The sequence below is a fragment of the Pseudorca crassidens genome, chromosome X, assembly GCF_039906515.1.
Source record: "Pseudorca crassidens isolate mPseCra1 chromosome X, mPseCra1.hap1, whole genome shotgun sequence".
In the NCBI taxonomy this organism is placed as follows: domain Eukaryota; kingdom Metazoa; phylum Chordata; class Mammalia; order Artiodactyla; family Delphinidae; genus Pseudorca; species Pseudorca crassidens.
Window position 1 is genome coordinate 28,986,725 of NC_090317.1, and position 23,267 is coordinate 29,009,991.

General features: G+C 37.6%; 2 protein-coding genes across 3 annotated transcripts; one reads left to right on the top strand and one right to left on the bottom strand.

The window, feature by feature from the left end:
* Nucleotides 1-3: 3 nt before the first annotated feature.
* On the top strand, nucleotides 4-5,233 carry C1GALT1C1 (C1GALT1 specific chaperone 1). Its single transcript, XM_067723325.1, has 2 exons — nucleotides 4-229; nucleotides 2,309-5,233. The coding sequence occupies exon 2, from the start codon at nucleotides 2,314-2,316 to the stop codon at nucleotides 3,268-3,270; it is 957 nt and encodes a 318-aa protein (XP_067579426.1). The 5' UTR covers nucleotides 4-229; nucleotides 2,309-2,313; the 3' UTR covers nucleotides 3,271-5,233.
* Nucleotides 5,234-14,619: 9,386 nt separating this feature from the next.
* Nucleotides 14,620-23,056, bottom strand: MCTS1 (MCTS1 re-initiation and release factor). Of its 2 annotated transcripts, none has more exons than XM_067723328.1 (6): nucleotides 22,712-23,056; nucleotides 21,368-21,520; nucleotides 20,739-20,836; nucleotides 17,607-17,740; nucleotides 15,590-15,657; nucleotides 14,620-14,826 (listed from the first exon to the last, which is right to left on the bottom strand). In XM_067723328.1, exons 1-6 carry the CDS (start codon nucleotides 22,720-22,722, stop codon nucleotides 14,745-14,747), a joined length of 546 nt encoding a protein of 181 aa, XP_067579429.1. In that variant the 5' UTR covers nucleotides 22,723-23,056; the 3' UTR covers nucleotides 14,620-14,744. The 2 variants fall into 2 exon arrangements, with proteins under 2 accessions (XP_067579429.1, XP_067579427.1); XM_067723326.1 differs by lacking the exon at nucleotides 22,712-23,056 and adding an exon at nucleotides 22,088-22,639.
* Between the last annotated feature and the right edge of the window lie 211 nt (nucleotides 23,057-23,267).

Genomic DNA, 23,267 nt, shown 5'->3' on the forward strand with positions numbered 1-23,267 from the left:
CGGCGCGGGCGGGCGGCTCCGCCTGGCCTAGGGCTCCTTTGCCCCGCCCCGCTGCCCGCGCCGTTGTGGCGTCTACTTCCGGGTCCTCACCACCTTTAGCGAAACCAACGAGAAGAAACCGCCTGCATGTAGAGCAGCCCGACCAGGAACGTATCCGAGTGGCGCGCGAACGTGAGAGGAAAGCCGTGCGCGGCTGCGCTTTACCGCCCCTGAGCCGCTCTAGACGCGGGTGAGTGCTGGGGCATCGGCTCGCACCTGGAGCTGCCCGCGGAGCAGCCCCCGGAGCGGCCTGACCCCGCCCCTCTCCGGGGAAGGCTTGGGCCCTGGCCCACTCCCAGCGTACTCCACGCGGTGTGTCCGGGCAGGTGCAGTGTGAGGAACAGTGAGGGGGCTAGTTAGAGCGCCTGCTTCCTAGAGGCGCTCCCTCGGCCCCTCCTTGGGGTGTTGAGATGACCATGTCTCTCCCTCACTTTTGTTCTCCATTTCATTCTCTTCCTTTTTCCATACTCCGCCCCAACCGCCTTCATCTAAAAGGATTCATCTCAAAAACCACTCCGGTCGTTTCTGCCTCGCTTGTGCTTGTGTGCGGTTTTAAGTTTCCCTTGCCTCTGCACCAAATATCCTATCATGTGCATCTCTAGATGCTACTCCTTAGAAAAATTTGTGCAAATGATTCATAAGTAGTATCCCCATCAGGAAGAATTCTGACATACATATACCATTATCAATCTAAGAGACACTAGTGAATTATTATATAATGGCCAGACATATTGAAAATTGTGTAATATGAAATGCCAAAATCCTATATAAAATAATTCATTTTGGAGTGCATCTGACAATTCTAAAACAAGCAGAGCTTGTTTCCTGTGAATTTTCTTTTCCTTATTAGAGCTGTGTTTGTTGACCAAGTTCTGTGAGTGACACAGGAAACCTATCCTGCCTCTTTCCCACCCGACTTCCCACCCCTCCTTAGGAATTACATCTGTCAAGTTGTTCCACACGTTGTCCTTCTAAGGTAATGGAGGTCAAAGTCCATTTCCTCTAGAAGAAAACCAAGGGATGGTTTCCTTGTAGCAGTACGGTGATGCTGGATGCAAAATATCAATTATGGTTAACAGATCCTACATGTTTTTACATTTGTAGGAAAACAAGGTTATTCAGTAACTTTTATTAAATTCTCAATAATATGGGTGGAAGCACTGTTGAAATCTTTATTCTGTAATAGAAAAACCATTAAACTGATGCCAGGATATCTGATTTCTAGTTCAGTTCTATTGCTGACTGTGACTTTGGGTCAGTTACCTAACCTCTGTGGACCCTCTGTTTCCCTATCTGTAAAATGAGAAAAGTGACATTAGATAGCTTCTAAGGCCACTTTCAACTTTAAGAAACAAAGGGAAAATCTAAGTAGCTCAGTAGAACATTCCTTGTGGAGATAGAAGGGAGATTGGGAAAATCTCAACAGTTGTATTTAATGTTGGGTTTTCTTTTAATTTCTAATTGAAATAAAAGTGTAGACTTTTCCCTTTTTACTTCCCCAAAGAATAAGAAAATGCCTTTGGAGGAAATAAAAATGTTCATTAATAGTCCCCAGATATGCCTATATTGACTCAGTTCTCATCCAAATAATTTAGCTATTTTCATTATGGGCTTTTATTATTATATATCAGTTAGTTGAGATACTGTATTGGAAACCATTTAGTCTTAGGAACAAAAGGGTAAATATTAACATATATGGTATCAATTCCAAGATGTACTCAAAACACCTAAGGACAGCAGCCATCAGTTAAATAAAGCACTAGGTTGAGAACAGAGGCCAGCACAGATACCATTGGTGATTTACCAATTGTATGTGGTTTTATCTGTTCAATTTAAGGTTTTGTTGTAAAAGTCCATTTATATCCACAGAGGTATTTAAATAATATAATGCAAGCTTGTGAAATGAAATTCCTTTAAAGAGAATGATGGACAGACAACCTCTGTAATATCAGTTTCTGGGGTTAGTGCTTTGGTTTAGTACTTGGTTAATTAAATCCCTATAGATGAAGTGCAAAAATAGCCTCCCAGAAAATTCTATGGCAGCAAGGTGTTGCTGCAAAGTTCCACTTTGTACTGAACAGTAATCAGGTATCATTGGAAGCAAAAAATTCTTAAGACTCTCTTGTGCTACTTGCACTGACTCGATTTCAAGCTTGGGAGCCTTTTTTTTTTAACATTAAGAGCAAAATGTAAGTATGGGGGAATATCAAATCAAATCACTAGACTCCTTTTCTATTAAGTATCCTAAGGATCTTTTTCTTCTTTATAGGAAAAATGCTTTCTGAAAGCAGTTCATTTTTGAAGGGTGTAATGCTTGGAAGCATTTTCTGTGCCTTGATCACTATGCTAGGACACATTAGGATTGGTCATGGAAATAGAATGCACCACCATGAGCATCATCACCTACAAGCTCCTAATAAAGAAGATATCTTGAAAATTTCAGAGGATGAACGCATGGAGCTCAGTAAGAGCTTTCGAGTATACTGTATCATCCTTGTCAAACCCAAAGATGTGAGTCTCTGGGCTGCAGTGAAGGAGACTTGGACCAAACACTGTGACAAAGCAGAGTTCTTCAGTTCTGAAAATGTTAAAGTGTTTGAGTCAATTAACGTGGAAACAAATGACATGTGGTTAATGATGAGAAAAGCTTACAAATACGCCTTTGATAAATATAGAGACCAATACAACTGGTTCTTCCTTGCACGCCCCACTACATTTGCTATTATTGAAAACTTAAAGTACTTTTTGTTAAAAAAGGATCCATCACAACCTTTCTATCTAGGCCACACTATAAAATCTGGAGACCTCGAGTATGTGAGTATGGAAGGAGGAATTGTCTTAAGTGTAGAATCAATGAAAAGACTTAACAGCCTTCTCAGTATTCCTGAAAAGTGTCCTGAACAGGGAGGGATGATTTGGAAGATATCTGAAGATAAGCAGCTAGCAGTCTGCCTGAAATACGCTGGAGTATTTGCAGAAAATGCAGAAGATGCTGAAGGAAAAGATGTATTTAACACCAAGTCTGTTGGGCTTTTTATTAAAGAGGCAATGACTAATCACCCCAACCAGGTAGTAGAAGGATGTTGTTCAGATATGGCTGTTACTTTTAATGGACTGACGCCTAATCAGATGCATGTAATGATGTACGGGGTATACCGTCTTAGGGCATTTGGGCATATTTTCAATGATGCATTGGTTTTCCTACCTCCAAATGGTTCTGATAATGACTGAGAAGAAATAAGAGCATGTATATGATCACCGTGTAGGACATGTGGTGTTATTTGTAGTAACAACTGCATATCCAACACAGCAGTATGTTTCTTTTCTTTTTTTTTTCGTTTTCAGTTTGGTGGCACTGGTTTATTCACACATTGAAGTTTAGTAATACATTTTAAAATAGGGTAGGGTTTTTTCCCTTAAAACACACATGAGAATTTCAACTGTGTTGGAAAGAAATGTTTTAATAATAATAATTTTACAAATAAAGAATATATTTATAAATAATATATTTATGTGATAAATTCTAAATTATGAACATTAAAAATCTGTGTGGCACATGTTTTTGCTGATTGGTTAAAAAATTTAACATGTCTTTTTAGCTTTCTAAGATACGCAAATGAAATCTCTAGTTGTGAATTTGTGATTAAAGTAAAACTTTTAGCTGTGTGTTTCTGTTACTTCTAACGTTGGTTTATGTTCTAAGGCTTCACAAGTGCCATGGATTTGCTTTCTCAAAATGCACAACCAAGCAATAAAGGGAATGTTCCCAACCACTGTTAAAGTGAAAGTTGAAATCTATCCCTGAGAGAAAAAGTGAAAATTAATTATAAAGGTTAATAATTTTCCTGGGAGCTAATTTAGTGGCCTCCCTCAGCATACACAATTTCAGTGTAACCCTCTATACTTCTCTATGCAGATATTGAAGTTGGAGTGGTGACTGTAAAGAATGTAATGTCATTTAACTGTATTGTTTCCCAGTTAATCAAGCTCTCAGCTGTGGCTTGGATAAAAATATATCAGTTGAGATTTATTTACTCCTGCAGAGCAAACGAGTTCTGTGGAAGTCTTCTTTGAAGAACTCCTTTCGGAAGTCTGGCAGTTTCACTTACTTGAATTGAGTCTGTCCTGGCTTTTGTTTACCTGTTCAAATTTTTAGATTTTTCCCATGTTCATGATTGCACCATATCCAACAGTTTTTGGTGTGGAGGTCTTAACCTCACCATTCACCTTGGATTACTCTGCCATTTGCCTGATTTCGGTGGCTACCCAAAAGCTTTATGGATGGTGGATACAACAGCTTCTGTGTTTATAAATGTGTGAAACACTTGGAGCTGACTTGTCCTAAAATCAGGCCTGCACATGCCATATTAAGTCAGATCCATAAGCCCCCATAGGGTGTGAAACCATGACATTTTAGAGGTTAATTTTTCTTATAACTGGCTTCATGATGTTAATGGTCTCCTACAGCTTTTGCAAGCCAGAAAGAATTTCCTCAAGAGGGCCTCGGGCTTCAAATTATTGATCATCAGAGTAGTGTGTAAAACCCTTTGTTTTAATTTATAGATTTTCCTCACTGGGGCTCTTGATTAAAATGAAAGGTTATTAATTTTGAAAAATAATAAAACCCTTTTATCAAGCACCAAAATATGTGGTCTCAGATGTAATTACTACAAACCAAATCATATTCAGTGTGAGTGCAATGATAAACAGTATCTCACTGAGTGTGACACCCAGTTTACAAGTGTCACATTGCCCCCAACACCAGTATCTTAAAACTTTTTCTACTATATTTATCGCCTTCAATTACATTAGTGTATCAAGGTATAGTTGTAATAAATATATCAGAAAATGCATTCCATTGTTTGATTTCCTAGTGGGTACTAAAGTAACAATTGCTTTTTAAACCAAATTGATGCTCTTGATTGTATTTTTTTTTTTTTTTTTTGCGGTACACGGGCCTCTCACTGTTGTGGCCTCTCCCGCTGCAGAGCACAGGCTCCGGACGCGCAGGCTCAGTGGCCATGGCTCACGGGCCCAGCCGTTCCGCGGCATGTGGGATCTTCCCGGACCGGGGCACGAACCCGTGTCCCCTGCATCGGCAGGCGGACTCTCAACCACTGCGCCACCAGGGAAGCCCTTGATTGTATTTTTATACATGAATATTCCTTTATAAAATGTTAGTTGTCTTAAATAATATGCTGTCTCCTTGAACTTATTTGTACCTAGTCTTGTAGATAAATTTGGAATCAGTAACACAGAAAATTGTGCTACAGAAGTCATGGTTACAGATTTGATCATCATGCATTCAACAGCCAAAAACTATAACCCTAACTCCACTCTGTTATTGGGAAGAGAGTCGGGAAGAGTGGAGGTCTAATGGGAATTGATCATGATTGTGAATATATTTTACATATGGCTGGGTAATGCCTACTATATTGGACAACACAGGTCTAACCAGTTCTGGAAGTGTGAGGCCCACTGGCTGAGATGTGAATGAGAGAAAACTTCAAGTTTCTTCTAAAAGTTATATTTATCTTTCTGGTTTTCTTGAATGCAGGGAGACTGCAACCTGACTTTCAGCAGGCCCCAGGCCATCTCCTTGCACAAGTTCAATCGCTAGACCTTCTTTCTCAAAACATTGGATTTGGAGCAAAATATAGATTAGACCCCTTGGCTTTTTTTTTAATGTAGCTAAAATACTGCTTGTGTATCAAATCTGATTTATAATGCCCAGATTCAGGGAACACCTGTATTAGAAAAGTTACTGAAAGCACAGAGTTTAGTAATGGTGTACCACTAATTTTCCACTCAGTTAAAGTATTGTGTTCCTTTTAGTGCTAGCTGACTTGGATTGATGCATTCAATGCATGTCTGAGTGTTTATGTGAAGAGCCTGTTTGTAAAAGTTTAACTTTCTTTTGGCATTCAAAGAAATTCAGGGAAGGTTTTGCCAACCTTCCCACCAAGGAGTCCCCCAAAGTCTAATGAAAAAATAATCACTCAATTCCAGTATCATCAAAGATAAAATACTATAAAGTATTCAAAGGGTAATGGGGGAAATGACTTATTTAGAAAGTATGAAATAATGGTGTATGTCTGGGGTCTCTAGCATAATAGAAAGGAAAGTCCACTTTTATTAGTGTGGAATCTATATACTATACTACTCCTTGTATATATTGGGTATCTATGAGCTTAACACTAGACCTGGTATTTTGTGGAAAGCAAAAAGAGCCCAAACACATGATTCATACAGGGAGTCAAATAATCATTTCATGTAAGCTTTGCACGAGCAATAAAACAAGCCATTGTTTACTATTAGAATATGGTGGTCCTCTTTGCCTTAAAAGTCCTCAATTTGATAAGTGTTATTTCTCTTAACCCACATAATTCCCATTTCTTTGATAGTTTTCACTGATTCCATGCAAGAATGGCCACATTGGTTTTGCCATTGCTTTGGCAATTTAGTGAAAGCCCTGGCAGGAAGAGCAGGGCCTAAAAATAAGACTCAGATTTTCTATGAATGGATGATGGATGGATGGGAGTGAGGACGGATGCCATTAATTATGGGACAGGCTTGTGTTTGGAAAAAAGTAAGAAATGCTTCTAATGAGTGACTGATAAGAGACATCCACAAAGGTACTCAAAGTGCTGAATAAATGGGGATGTTCTAACAGTCAAAACACCAACCCCATACCATCTGAGGGGAAAAGGGGAAAAGTGGTCCTAACTTGATGAAGACTTTATTTTTTAATTAATTTTTACTGGAGTGTAGTTGATTACAATATTGTGTTTCAGGTGTATGGCGAAGCGAATCACTTATACATATACATATATCCACTCTTTTTAAGATTCTTTTCCCATATAGGCCATTACAGAGTATTGAGTAGATTTTCCTGTGCTATACAGTAGATCTTTATTAGTTATCTATTTTATATATAGTAGTGTGTATATGTCCATCCCAATCTCCCAACTTATCCCTCCCCCCAATGGAAGACTTTAAATACTGGCACTGAGAATCTTCTTTTCCATATTTGCCATTCTAAGGTATTCACCTCCAGAAGGAAGCTTCAGGGAATACTGCCTGTTCTCCATCCCAATGCCATCCAACAGAAATATAATGGGAGCCGCATGTGTAGTTTAAAATTTTCTAGTAGCCACATTAAAAAAGACAGAGGTGAAATTACTTTTAGTATTATATTTTACTTAACCCAATATATCCAAAATATTGTCATTTCAACATGTAATCAACAGAAAAAATGAGATAGTTTACATTCTTTTTTTTATTAAGTCTTCAAAATCCAGTGTGTATTTTACAGTAACAGCACAGATCTAACCAATTCCAGAAGTGTGAGACAACACCCCACCCCGGGGCTGTCATGTGAATGGGAGAAAACTTGAAGTTTCTTCTAAAAGGCCTGTTTATTTTTCTGGTTGTCTTGAAGGCTACGGAAATTGCAACCTGACTTTTAGCAGGCCCCAGGCCATCTCTTTGCATGAGTTCCATCACTGGATCTTCCTTCTCAAAATTAAGTCATTGGATCCTCCTTCTCAAAATTAACTCATTAGATCTGGAGTAAAATATTGATTAGACCCCTCAGCCTTTTTCCTTAGATTATAATTGAACCAAATTGCTCCTGTCAATTTTAATATTCACTAATCCTTTTCCCAACCTATCTTTTGGATGTATTGATAGTCACAAAGCAGCTGCTAGTTCTGCCTTTGCACTTACACTCTACCCTCATCTCCCCCACTTAACCAACCCTCCCCCTTGTATCCTTTTCTTTAAAAATCCAGGAAAGGCTTCTAAATGGTATAACCTTTAAATGGTCACAAATCACCTAGCCTGAAGGTGACAGAAAAAGTTCCGACCTCAGGACTAAGTTCAATTTCAAAAGATTCTCCCAGAATACCCTGCTAATGAAGAGGGAAACAGAACATTCCTCAGAAGCACACTGCAAGCAACCCAGTCTTACTGCATTCTAATCCTACCCATATTTTCCCACTGTGGAATAGAGGCTTGGCTAACTTACACTTCTCTACAATAGCCCATAAACAAAGATGGTGATGCAACTGTGGGCCAAGATTAACATTTTATGAAACGTGAGGGGAGATTTTCTGCAAAATAGGCATTGCGGGAGGGAGGTAGGGAGGTTTAAGCAAATTCTGAGTGTAAATTCTTTATACGTGAAGTATGAATGGAAGGTAGAAAATGTCTCTTCTAGCATGTAATCTCTTTGTCAAAGAATATTTCTCTTGACTGTTTTAACACTTTACCACTCAAGTATTTTTACAAGTTCTGAATTAATTCCAAGTGTTTTATGTATTTTTTCATATTTACATACCATCTTGCCTGAAGTTCTTGCTATTTTTTTTTACATCTTTATTGGAGTATAATTGCTTTACAATGGTGTGTTAGTTTCTGCTTTATAACAAAGTGAATCAGTTATACATATACATATGTTCCCATATCTCTTCCATCTTGCGTCTCCCTCCCTCCCACCCTCCCTATCCCACCCCTCTAGGTGGTCACAAAGCACCGAGCTGATCTCCCTGAGCTGATCTCCCTGTGCTACGCGGCTGCTTCCCACAGCTATCTATTTTACATTTGGTAGTGTATATATGTCCATGCCACTCTCTCACTTTGTCACAGCTTACCCTTCCCCCTCCCCATATCCTCAAGTCCATGCTCTAGTAGGTCTGTGTCTTTATTCGTGTCTTACCCCAGGTTCTTCATGACATTTTTTTTTTTTAGTTCTTGCTATTTTATTCAACCATGGTTAAATTTTAGAAAAATTCCAGCTTGTTCTAAAAACTGTTTACTTGCATATCAGTGATACTTAGCTTTATTATCAATAAATTAAAAGCTTAATTTTGAAATTTTGGTGCATTTTCAGGTGGCCTCTCATCTTCCTGAAGGTTGATACTTATTTGCTAAAGGCCTTACAGATGTTGAGATACTTAGCTTTTAATGCATTTGTATAAGCACATTTATAGAGTTCAGAAAAATTGTCTAGAATTATCCTACTTTTAATGGTGAGAAAAGGATGCTGTGTTTAAATTTTATTTTAATATTAAAATATTAGATTTTTTAAAATAAAAAATATATGATAATGTAAAAATAAAAAAAACCAGGCTTTGCAATCAGGGACACTTAGGTTCAAATCCCAACTCTGCCATTTATTAGCAGTGTATCTTCAGGAAAGTTATATAACCCTTCTGGAGCCTTAGCTTCCTCACTTATCAAATGAGAATTAAAATCTACCTCATGGAATAGTCATAAAGATTAAGCAAGATATATAAGTAGAGCTTGTGCGTATAGGAATGTTATTTATTTCCCTTTCCCTCTGACCCATTTGAACAAGTTTAACTAGCACTTTACACAGTTAAATATGTATCAATCCTTTTATTAAGTATCTTTCTGGTAAAATATTAAAATATTGATGTGAATAACAGCTGGTATTGAATATTCAAAGTCACAAGGGAACTCCTTAATTAATAGTTCTAAGATAACATCTGTACATTGAATCTGTGCCATGCAATAAAACAGCTCTTCCTCAAGCAGCTTTTTAATAAAGTAAATATTTTTAAGGAGAAATTTGGAAGTTGCTTTTAAGAACATTAACTTAGAACATATTCCCCCTTCACAGTAAATTAGACATTATTGGAGCCGAAATTGCCCAAATCAGTATGGTTTCTATCTCCTCACACTTTAATCAAGATGCTTCTATTTATATTGACAAAAACCACTGCTTAAGTGACACTCTTGCATCCCCAGTAAATGCATCTGGGCATTCGGTACTTGAGAGAGAATTGGATTTGACAACACCCAGAAGCTCACGAGGCCATGTGCCTTCTTTCAGACCTCTGCATTTGGGAGCAAGAAAGCAGAATTACTTTGTGGACTCCTTTCAAAACATTTTACAAAATATAAAATTTTTATCTTGTAAAGCACAAAATAAGTGCAGTGTAAGTTTCCAAGTTTTTACTGTATTTTAACCCCTACTTTTTTAAAAACAATAAAGCATTGCCAGTGAAAAATATCTTCCAGTCATGTGCATTTTTGAAAGCGATTTAGGAGACAGAGATTAATTTGATGGGTTAGAGACTGCTGTTATCCCACCAAATGAAGCTGTTTCTACTCTATATTCAGATACAATTCAGGTCGAACTTTTTGCAGGATCTTAGTTCTCCGACCAGGGATCGAACCCGTGCCCCCTGCAATGGAAGCACGGAGTCCTAACCACTGGACCACCAAGGAATTCCCAGGTTGAACTTTCTTAAATCCAAAATGTTTACACAAGCAAACTTAGAAAGATCTCAGTCTCACAAAAGCATTCTTTTTCCTAATCCTGGATAAGTTAGCTCTCTAAGAAAGCTGTCCAGAGCCTACAGGGCAAAAAGGACTCTCCTCCCATCCTCCTCACCCTGCCCAATTTAATCCAGATGTTTAAGTGAACAGTGAATTTTGGCTTTAAAAAATGAATTCTGAATGGGGCAGCATTAGAACTGATGAGAACAGTGTCCAGACTAACAAGTACAAACCAAATCTTTCAGATCATGAAAAACTAAAAATTTGTTAAAACATTGGTATGAAGGGACTTCCCTGGTGGCGCAGTGGTTAAGAATCCGCCTGCCAATGCTGGGGACACAGGTTCAATTCCTTGTCCGGGAAGATCTCACATGCCACGGAGCAGCTAAGCCCGTGCGCCACAACTACTGAGCCTGCACTCTAGAGCCCGTGCTCCACAACAAGAGAAGCCACCGCAATGAGAAGCCCACGCACTGCAATGAAGAGTAGCCCCTGCTCGCCGCAACTAGAGAAAACCCACGCACAGCAACGAAGACCCAACGTAGCCAAAATAAATAAATAAATTTAAAAATAAATTAGGGAACCTAGATAAACAAAGTTAAATATTTACTACATTTTGTTTGGGCATACATTCATTTCATATTCCCATTAATATATAATTGCTACATTATTAATATTCTCATGAACAAAAGAGTGAAATATTTACTATAATGAAATACATCTATAAATTTAGTCATTTGCCATTCTTGTATCTTCTGAAGTACTATGCTTAGAAATATTGTATCCTCGGTAGTGGATTTCTACATGCAGGGGGAACTTGGCTGGATATAATCATTATTTGACAAATGCCATATGACTTTATGTTTGGGGATTATCAAATCCCTCAAATTAGAAATGTTCATAGCTGTCCTTTGGATAAATCCAGCTGCTTGTTTTGGGTCCAGAACATTAAAAAAAGGAAAAATGCAGCTGCCAACAGAACACCACCAAACCACTATAATAGTCTGCTAGAAGAGGGTTTATCAGGCCTTTATATTACCACACAATGGGACAACAATCTGAGTTGGAATGCTGAATTGTTGCAACTCCAAGACATCTGGATTTTTTTTAACCTCACATTGGATATAATCTAGGAATATTTTTATATCTGGTTCATGTATAATTTGCAAATTTTAATGACTGAAATTGGAAATGTATTAGTAACTTCCTACTGGCTTTATAAGTTGCTATTGGGCTGTCACCATTACCCAGATTTTTTAAACGTAAATTTACTCACTAGACTGGAAGCTCCTTAAGGATAAGGGCCACTTGTCTATTATTCATCTTTGTGCCACATGCCTAGAACCTAGTGGATATTCAATGAATGTCCATTGAGTTGAACTGACCTCGGCTGAGGAAAAGTGTGTCAGATGCACAAAAATGACTAGGTTGTAGGTTGGCTTGACACAAAATGTGTCAAGCTTGACACCCTAACTAAAAATGAACTGAAGACACATTGCCTGTGAGAAAAACAGGCTCTCCCTGTATTCCTACTCTCAGGAATATGAGAAAACTAAGTTGCCTTTAAGCATAGTGCATAAAGAGGCTGATAGTTAAACCTCTTTGAATTGGCTTCCTTGCATGACCTAATGTTTAGAAACAGACTGGGCTCCAACCTATGGAGTGACACCCCGGATTAACTCTATAACCTGAGGCCTCAGACACAGGGGGAGCAGGAAATATACATATTTAGTCCATATTACCAAGGCAACAAAGTCAATGTACCTGAACATAGTAGGAAAACAAGCACAGATGATGTTGAATATTTTAAAAGTGTTCCCCACACCCACCATAACAGTGGTTAGAAACATGGATAAATTATTTCTGAAACCACACAATTAAAACTTCTCTAATATATGTGTGTGCTTTGTTTTTCATTGCTAACACTCCATAGGCAATCTTGGTCAATTAACATTATCTTAGTACCAAAAATAAGGTTCAAAGTTTGGTTTTGACATAAATGACTTATTTTCTTTTTAAGCATATAAGGAGCTATAGACCTCGAATAGGCTGCCTCTCCCCCAAATGGGGAAACATCTGAATTTGAAACTAGTAAATCAGCATAAAATGAGACTATCTGTTGAAGAAACCTACCCTGAAAGATCATTTATAATTGTGCTACTGATGAGATTATTTACACTTTTATCCACCAGGAATAAATAATAAAATATAAAAATATAGTAAGCTGTAGAATATAACTGTCATAACAAAGAAAAATATTCTACATAGAACTAAAAAAGGATATAGGAAGAAAAGTTATCAGGGCACCTCTACAGGCTAGGAAAGAAAGATTTTGGCAGACATAAGCATTCTAATTAATGATGAAGCAAGAAAAATTCTCCAAGCCTTACCCTGGCCCAGATGAAATACTCCCCCAAATTATCAACCTTCCTTTACTCTTATCCATCTTCACCAAGAAACTTCCTGTTTACTAATTGTTTACCCTAAGCAGACTTACCACTATAAATTAATACATTTACATTCTAACGTGGGAATCTCCAAGTCTTATAGGTTTTGTTACTGGAAAATAGTTTCTCAATCTGAGTCAGACCCTGGATCTATACCCTTCACCCATGTTATATCTTGGGAGGCCCAGCTGCAACAGCCAGCCAAATGGTGTCTCTCTTTTTACTATCCACCCTCACCTTTCTCACCAACTTATAACCGTAACACAGGTCACCACAATCTTGTAAATGCCTGTATCCATCTGAAAAATAAAATCACATGTCATATATTTGTAAACAACCAAATGAAGATGGCTGAAACACAGTATTGGGTTGGCCAAAAAGTTCGTTCGGGTTTTTCTGAACAACAAACTTTTTTCCAAACAAACTTTTTGGCCAACCCAATATAACAGCAATGTTATTAGGAAGAAAGACCTGTTATCACTGTATAAATTCATAACTGCTGTTTAATTCTCAAAACAGCTTACTGTTCTCACTGAAGTAGGTCCATGGTCTTCATATGCCACTTATGATAGGAGATACGCATTCTTTGGGGAATACAGTGGGGACTCAAATCTGGAAGTTCTGGGCATCTGTGTAGTATGATTCAAGAGAGGGCATTAAATAAATTGAACTGGAATCTGATCAAGCCGATCTGTTTACAGGCTATACAGGGAGTACAAAAACAAGTTAAATTACTTTACAGTGATACAATCAACAAAATCCAGAATGTGGGAAGAAACGCTATATGACAAAACAACTAGATTTCTTACATAATTAATTTAAAGGGAAAACGGACGGGGAACTTAGAGATTAAAACAGACAAATAACAACCAAATGCAATATATGGACCTTGTCGGATACCAATTTCAAGCAAACCAATGGTTAAAAAAATAAAAAGAGAAACAATTGGGTCCATCTGTCACATAATTGAACACAGTTCAGATATTTGACCTTATTAAGAAATAGCTGAGACTTCCCTGGTGGTCCAGTGGTTAAGAATCTGCCTTCCAATGCAGAACATGGGTTCGATCCCTGGTCGGGAACTAAGATACCACATGCTGCGGAGCAACTAAGCCCGCATGCCGCAACTACTGAGCACGCAAGCCACAACTAGAGAGAAGCCCACGTGCCACAACGAAGATCCCGTGTGCCACAACTAAGACCCAATGCAGCCAAAAATAAAAAATGAATATATATATTTTTAAAAAGAAATAGCTAAAATTTTTAGGTGTGATAATGATATTATGGGTTTTTTTAAAAAGTACATATTTCAAAGACATATTAAAGAAACTGGATGAAATGATATATCTGAGATTTGCTTCAAAATAATCAGAGAGTGGGGTGGGAAGGAGTGAGATAGAGATGAAATAATATTGGCCACGAATTGAAGCTGGGTGATGGATACAGAAAAGGTCCATTATACTATGCTACCCATACTTTTCTATACGCTCAAAATTTTCCATAATGAAAAGTTTAAAAACAGCAACAGCAAACAAAAAACACATACAAAAGAGAAGGGGAACTTCTAGGTGCCCTGGGGTAATGGGATAAAAATCCCAGTCTAGCTTCCAGCCCCATTAAGTAGTCAGATTCTCTGGGGGGGTCAGCCATATACTAGCAAGTTCATTTACCAAATCTTGCCCTTCATCTTACATCATTAGCCTGAGAAAGGACATTAAGTTGTCTGAGTTTGGTTACTTACCAGACACCTTTTAATGTCCAAGTTTGTGACCCAAATTTAACTTGAGTTTAAGAAAAAATAAAATAATTTTTGAAGCTAACAGAATTTTAGCATCTGTTGAATTTATTCAGCATAACCACAGAGGTATTGTCTTCATGTTGTCACACACAGACACAAACACAGATACAACACAATATCCATTTTTAGCCCAAGTGCATTCCTTCTGAGGCTCATTTATATGTCTTCATATGCCACAGCCCATCATTTAAATAATGGATATTTTCAATGCCAATTCCTTTGTTGACTTTCTCACTGCAGAAGGAATAAAGCACATAAACATATTGTTAAGTATTTTTATAGGCTTACTCATGGTAAATATAATTCAGGGTGCATTGCTATCTTGAAATTATTGAGCCACATGTAGGGAATTTATTTATATTACACTAACATTATCATCTACATTAAACTACATTACTCTGCTGCAGTTCATGTCTTAAAGCGATTCTAGTGATCTAACTAGTGGGTCCACAGAAACAGAGTAATGATGTCACCAAACCAGGAGAACATCAAAGTGTTATAATTAACCCTGAAACAAAATTAATAGGAATATTTTGGTCATGAGTTCCAACGTTTTTAAGTATATTGACTATATTTTGGTAATATATCTTTAATATTTCCTTAATATTTTATACCACCATGTTAAAATATAAGATAAATACTGTGTGGTACTAAATTATGTCACCGTTTTTAAAAACTAGCAGTAAAATATCTTTCCCCACACCTAATCTAAATCATACTAAATAAAAAAAATTCCTAAAATACCACACACATACATATAATACAGCTGTGTTGGCACACAGGTTCTTTTCAGAATGCTAAAGGAAGAATGCAATCCCAGAGACAAAATAGGTTTCAATGGCTTCCTAAGTGTTAGGAAAAATCAGAAATGAGGCTTCTGTGCTTAAATATTTATAAGATATGGTATGAATGAGAGCAAATTTCACCTGTAATTCTGATTCTTCCTGCATAGGTTACCTATATCTTAAAAGCTAAGGAGGCCTAACAGGAGACTTACATATCTTCTGCAGACATCTTCATGACTCCAACACACAGAGCATGCTGTTTTCCTTCTGCCATGATTGCCTGAAAACACACAGCTAAGAAAACTATTTATCTATCAAAGTGCCTTGGAGAGGGGGTGTCACATTACTACTTAAGCCACTGTGAACCCAACTTGCACCTTCGCCTAGTCCATTAACTCCTTGAGGGCAGGGACCTAGCAAAATTTATGGGCAGATTGCAAATACTCAATACATGCTAAATGAATGAATCTAATAATCATTCTCTGTTTTTAAGTCAAATGTTAATAATACCATAACCCAATGCCAACAAAAGAAGAAGAAAAAGAAGTCATGCAAAAAAGGAGACAACATTTCTTGCATATAAATATTAAAAATGGAAATAAATATCAATTGTTCTAGTGCTTTAATCACTAAATGGTGGTTTTATATAAAGGATACATTAAAACAATAATTATATCCCCAATCAATCTTTAAGAGTCCAATGTAAGTTGCAATCTATCCAGAACAACCAGAATGTTCTTGGTTATCATTTGAAGTGTCTAGAATGTTAAACACTGCAGTACATATTTTAAAAAGTAAAGGTTCAAGGGTACACAGCCCCTCTCTGTACTAGTTTTGCAACTTTCCCAAAGTCTATAATTATTTCAAAATAAAAATTATTTTAAAAGTAAAGGCTAAGTACTAGGAAAATTTTCCATTTAGGGGAAACCCCAGAACTATAAACTTTAAAAACAGAAAAATCATAAACATAAAAGGGTAACCTGTCCTCACAGAATACTTTTCTCCCTTGGTTTTCAAGTCATTCATTCATTCAATGTTCCACAAATATTTGATCACCTATTATGTGACCAGTATCTATATCAACACAAGCTGTTCCTAAGATATAAATATATTGATACAACTTATACTACCCCTTAGATATAACTGCCACAAGAGAGAACACCCTCCTTTTGAGCACAGGACACACTCTTAAACCCACTCTAATGGCCTTTCCGCTCCAGTGATTTCCCCATTCCCACCAAGTATGGTTCCTTTTCTCAACCTGAGGCAAATGGCCACTTTATCTATGACAGAGGAGAAGATGTCCTCCTGTCCAGACTAGGTGATAAAAAACTAATCTGGAATATAGCTGAAACAGCACTGTAGAAATGGAAATAATGCAGAATTATTCAGCTCCATCATGAGTTGAATAGATTCTTAAGGACTATCTGGGACTTTATCATTTCTCTTTGAGAAAACATGTTCTGAGGCCCAAACAACCAACTTAAAAATGAACTTTAGGGGGCTTCCCTGGTGGCGCAGTGGTTGACAGTCCGCCTGCCGATGCAGGGGACACGGGTTCATGCCCCGGTCTGAGAAGATCCCACATGCCGCTGAGCGGCTGGGCCCGTGAGCCATGGCCGCTGAGCCTGTGCATCTAGAGCCTGTGCTCTTCAACGGGAGAGGCCACAACAGTGAGAGGCCCACGTACCACAAAAAAAAAAAAAAAGAAAAAAAATGAACTTTAGAATAAAAGTTCATTGGAACTTCAAAATAAAACCACTGGGATTGCCAATGGTTCCCACTACTCACTTCTAACATTCCACCTGGTGCTTAAGTTCTTTTCCCTTTTGAGTGCTTTTACTCCAGGGTATCTGGGGTAATTCAAACATAAAAGTAGCAAGATGATGTCCAAATAAGTGATCCAATCATATCATATACAACCTCTCTATTAATAATTAAGAGTTTTATACTGTGTCCTGAGTCTGATAACACTGGTCTCTAACTGAGCTGAAATGCAGCTGGGACTCTTGTTACTTGTTCTCATTTAATCTCTAAGATGGGACAGAATTTAGTCTCAAGAAATAATGTTGCTTCCCACATCTTCAAATGTAGCCAGAAAGGCATGAGATAACAGTAAGAGTAACCTCCAAAAAAGTACATCTAATGTTCTCCGGGATGACAGATCTTTCAGCAATAACAAGAATACAATGAACACATTTTTCAACAGTTACAGCCTGGGAAGGATACAACAATCGTATCTACTGCAGCAGGGTAAAGTTTAGCTCCAGGAGAAGTTAAGCCTGGACACATGATATTTGCTCCACTGAGTACAAATTTGATGGCTCCTTTATCAACCTGCTGGTGTGGCAGGATAAAAGGATCTAGAAGAAAAGAAATGCATTACATAAATTAGTAAGACTAATGACTCAACAGAAAAAGGCAAAGGACATGAACAAATATTTCCCCAAATTACAGTATTCTGTGACACATGCAAAATAAAACTGAAACACCCTCCTTCACTTATCAAATTGGTATATATTTTTAAGAAAAGTATTTCCCAGTGCTAGCAAGAGTGTAGGAAAACTGACATTCCCATATACTGCTAGAAGACTTATAAATGGGTACAAGCTTTCTTTAGGACTACCTGGCAACATGTATCAACAGCCTCGAAAAGGTTCAAACTCTGACTCAGTAATTCTACTTCTAGGACTTTATCCTAAGAAAAAAATGAGAGATGTACAATATATTTAGATAGAAAGATATTCATTATAGCACTAATATTTATATTAGAAATAAACTGGAATCAACCTAAATGTCCAGCAATAAAGTAAGAGATAAATGACTTAAAGTATGTCTATAATACCTATATAATAGGACCATGTTTTTGGAGAATACCCTGGGAAATATTCAAAATATATGATAAGTGAAAAAAGCAGAATAAAAACTGCCAGAAATGGGGCTTCCCTGGTGGCGCAGTGGTTGAAGAGTCCACCTGCCGATGCAGGGGACACGGGTTCGTGCCCCGGTCCGGGAGGATCCCACGTGCCGCGGAGTGGCTGGGCCCGTGAGCCATGGCCGCTGAGCCTGCGCGTCCGGAGCCTGTTGCTCCGCAACCGGAGAGGCCACAACAGTGAGAGGCCCGCTTACCGCAAAAAAAAAAAAAAAACTGCCAGAAAGACCAGTGGTTGCTAGGGGTTGGAAGAGATGGGGAGGTGGGAAGGATGAATAGGTAGAGCACAGGGAATTTTTAGGGCAGTGAAACTATTCTGTAAGATACTGTAACAGTGCATACATGATATATGCAATCGACAAAAACCACAGACCGTACAACACAAAGAATGAACCCTAATGTAAACTATGGACTTTCGTTAATTATAATAATGTATCAATATTGGTTCATCGATTGAAGCACGGCAATGCAGGATATTAATAAGAAAAGAAGGATGGGAAGGAAGTATATGGGAACTCTCTGTACTTTGTTCATTTTTTCTGTAAATCTAAAACTGCTCTAAAAAAGAAAGTCTATTAATTAAAAAACAAAAACTATTTAACAGAGAGCCCAATTTAAAAAGGAAAAAAATATGCATTTACACATAACACACAGACACACACACAATACAGGAAATAATGGGATGGAAGTACACTGATATACTAACCATGGTTACCTCTAGGTCATGGGAATACAAGTGATTTTACTTCCGTATTTTACAAATCTCTAGAATGAACACATACTCCTTCTGTAATCTTAAAAAAATTTGTGTGTGTGTATGTGTGTCTATTAATAATTCATAACCTAAAAACTAAAGGACCCTCAAAGGATTTAAAACAATATCTATGGGAAAAACTTTTTAGGCCTCTCAGGGCTCTCCAGGAATAATAACAATAATTGGTAAAATGTATTCATTTTAATGTCTTACCACTAGCTCTCCCACTAGTCAGAGAACAAATAAGTCTTTTTCCTACCAAGACTAGAAATTAATTTAAACACAGCTCCAAATTAAACATCTTACTGAAAAAAAGGAAGCTGAATGAATGAATGTGTTTACTACTCAGAAGCCATAATTTGTTTTCTAGATCTCCATCCTCATTAATATCTGTCCTTTAATAATAATGATAATGATGATCCTGATCATGGGGATGATGACAAGTAGTAGTAGTGGATGGACATTTACTGAACAATTACTACATCATAATAATGGCTATTATATATTGAGCACTTACTATGTTCCAGGCATTGTGTTAGGTGCATTACATGTGTGTTACTATCTTATTTAATCCTCACAACCCTGGGAGATGTAACATAAAATTGCTTCCACTTTTAAAGATAAGGAAACAAAGCTTAAGTGACTTGACAAAAGTGACATGCACTGGGAATTGAGCCCAGACCTGCCTAACTCCAAGTTCACACTTTTAACCACCATATCATCCTGCTTCTTGCACAAGAATAACTTTAAGATGTTCTAAAAGGTTGGTTCCCAGCAAAATATTATTAAACAGGAACATCTTTTTCTTCCAACTTATTATGAAAATGCTTAACATATAGAAAAACTGGAAGAATAGTTCAATGAGCACCTGGATACCATCCACTTAGTTTCAACAATCGTTCATTAGCACTTTGCTATATTTGCTTTATCTCTTTCTATTTATACACACATATTTTTTTCCTCTACCATTTGACACTTCAGGCACAATGCTTCACCATAAATAAGCACACATGCCAGACACATACTAGCTTGAAAAGCAGAAATTTTACTTTGCAGTTGAAAAACTCTTGTACACTGGGATAGCATCTTCCTTTGGGTTTTCTTTTGTAATGTAATCAATCTAACAACATGCAAATGTGGGTACATAATAAACATTATTTTGTTTCTTAACACCTGACCTTGGCACTCAACTAACAATAACTGGGATTCCATGCTTTCCCTTATACAGACTTACCTCTATGAGGCAAATCTGGATACAAATGTAAAAGAAAATGCTCACAGCACTTATTACAGTTTGTGAATATATATTCGTGTAATTATCTAATTGTTGTCTATTCTCCCAACTAGACTGTTAGCTTCCTAGGGACAGGGACCATATCTATCTTTGCTTCCTATCACATTCTCAGTACCTAGCTCAGTGCCTGGCACAGAGTAAGTTTAAAAAATAGTTTTTGAATTAAGTAATGAATGAATGAATGCTCTTTCTTGGGCTTTCTGGAATGCATAATGAGAGAATTTGCATTTTTCAGATTTACCACAAGATGGGGAGGGGGGAAATCTTTTTAGTTTTATATTCCATATAGCTTAGTACTAATAAGTTAACTACCAGAAGTCACTTTCAACTCCTTTTGTGTCTTTCTATATGCCCAAATACATATTTTCTAACAAGACTTACATTTGTGAAGTAATCTTAGAGTTGGATAAAAAGGCCCTTCTCTTTGTCTAAAAAACAGTAACTCTCCATTTACTGTAAGGATCTCTATATGTTCATGGCTGTAAGACAAATGTCACAAAGTACCAAGTTAGATATTTTCTTTCAAAAATGAATGTGCCAAACATCCTTTAAATAATGTATAATATGAAGCATGCATATACAGAGATACAGTAAGCATTAAAAAAAAATTTCAATAAAGATCCAGGGCAAAAAAACATTTTTTTTAACTCATACCAGTCCAGTAGAGAAAAAGGAAAAATATGACCTGCTACAATTTTATTTCACATTTTATTATTTTAAATTCCTTTTCAGATAATTAATAAAACAAATCTCTAAAGCACAAACTGAAATAAATCCAACTCTGAATAAAAACATTTAATTAACTCTTTAATAAAACAATCAGTACACAAAGCCACATTTTCACAAACATAGAAAAACACTTGAAAATACAAATATTGATAAGTTTTAGAGTTACTCATTTAGAGTAGATAAATAGTTAATGTGACGATAATTACATTTATTATGAGTGCAATCTAATCATTCAATATTCAGCTTCTCTGAACTTTACATAGAAAAAAATAAAGACTTACCATCGCACTATTTTGACAGGATCTTTCTTAGGCATGATTTGATTAAGCCATGGTTCAATACCTGGAAATTGTTCTAACAATTGGTTCTTAATACCCTTTATAACTGAGGTTTTCAACTGGATGCAGTTGGACACATTTTCTTTTTCATCAAATCTGCCAAATGATTTTTGCAAGGAAAAAAAAGGCATTTCCAAGAAGACATATCAGAATAGCTAAAGGTATTGTTTTAATTAGTCATCTATTTCCAAGCAAATATTTAGACGTCTAAAATAATTATGAAATAAATTGTTTTTTTAAATACCATTTCCCTTTTATTGTGTCCAGCACAAAACCAAAGTCTTAATACAATATTAAAATAAACTGTCATAAAGTCACAATTAGCTGGGAGGGGGGGCGAGGGGAGAAGGATATGAGGCATATTTCACATTATAATCTGTAATTAGCTACACAAATGCCTCTCCTGGAAAATCTTACTCAACTCTACCCAGGAAGAAACAGATTCCCACCTATAACAGAACCTGTGTAAAAAAACAAAAGCAAAACAAAACAAAATGAAAATACCCTCAAGCGTTGATATACAAAAGACCAACACAAATATAACAGTGAAAATCGGTCCCTCCTAGGCTATGTAATCTGCTGAGATTCTTTTTTAAGTGATGATGACGACGGTATTTAACATTCCTATTTATTTTTGCTCAAAATGTCCTGCACAAAACCCACCTCCTTTTGCCCATGATCCCCCTTTGCTTTTTGCGTCTACCAAATCTGGAAGGCAAACCCACTAGGTAGGTTCCAAAGAATTTTTGTCTTCCTCACACTGAATAGCCTATGGGGCAGTCACGCTATTTTCAAGACAAGGTTCATCTGGCAGCTAGGCAATAGGTATCACAGTCCGCTAGCTTCCTGTCACCCAGACTCCTTCACTCCCATGACCCAGGAAGTCAAGCCTTCCCTTATTCAGTTCATAACTAGTAACCACAAGGCAGTGAGTGCAGGGCTCTCTTCTCTGCTAAAGAGGATATGTCCCCAAATCACAGTGCAAAGATGTGATTGGTAGAACCCTAGGAACGGAGATAGGACTAGGAAAGGGGGCAAAAGAGAAAGAGAGGTAAGGAGAAAGAAAATGAGGGTGGGAGGACCCAAACCCAACTGAGGATTAGGGACGAAAAGCTTAAAGAAGTGTTGCTAGTTGCCAGTTGAGAAAATAGTACTATAGAAAACCTTAGGGAGTAAGGATGGCAGGGGCGGGGGAGAGAGAAAGAGAATCTTTGCTCTCGCCCTCTTCCCCACCCCCACCCCCACCCCCTTTGTGAGCAGCCAACGGAGGCCACAGCATGTCCTTACTTCTTGAACATGATCCAAGGTGAAGGGGGCGACGATAGGGAAGGGCCCGGAATGGGGAAAAAATTGAATTAGCAAGGGTCCGGCAGATCCCCTTACACGAGGAAGGCCGGAACTGACAGTCGGAGCTGTTGTCGTTATCCGGAAAGGGAGACAGCCAGCCGCACTTTACGGTTCTCAGAGAAATTTGACTACTTCCGCTCCTTAAAATCGTCGGCTCTTTTGCCGGCCCTTTTTGGTTTACCGATCCCTATCCAGAGCGGGTAGCTGAAAAGGCGGGACTTGTGAAGGAAGAAGAGATAGAGCAATCATTGTAAGAGCAGGAAGAGAAGATGGAGGGGGCGGGGCAATCAATCAAGGCAGTATTTAAGGCCGTTGCGTCACTACGGGTTCCTCAAAGGGTCAAAATTCTTCCGTGTTTCATTGCTACCTACAGTTATTTTTTAGTGGGAATGGTTTTTGTTCCCTGAGACAACCGAATGGATTGGTGCTTACCGACCAGCTTGAAGCCAAGCAAGCCTCTTGACATCATGTTTATGTACTCGTGGGCTTGCCAAAT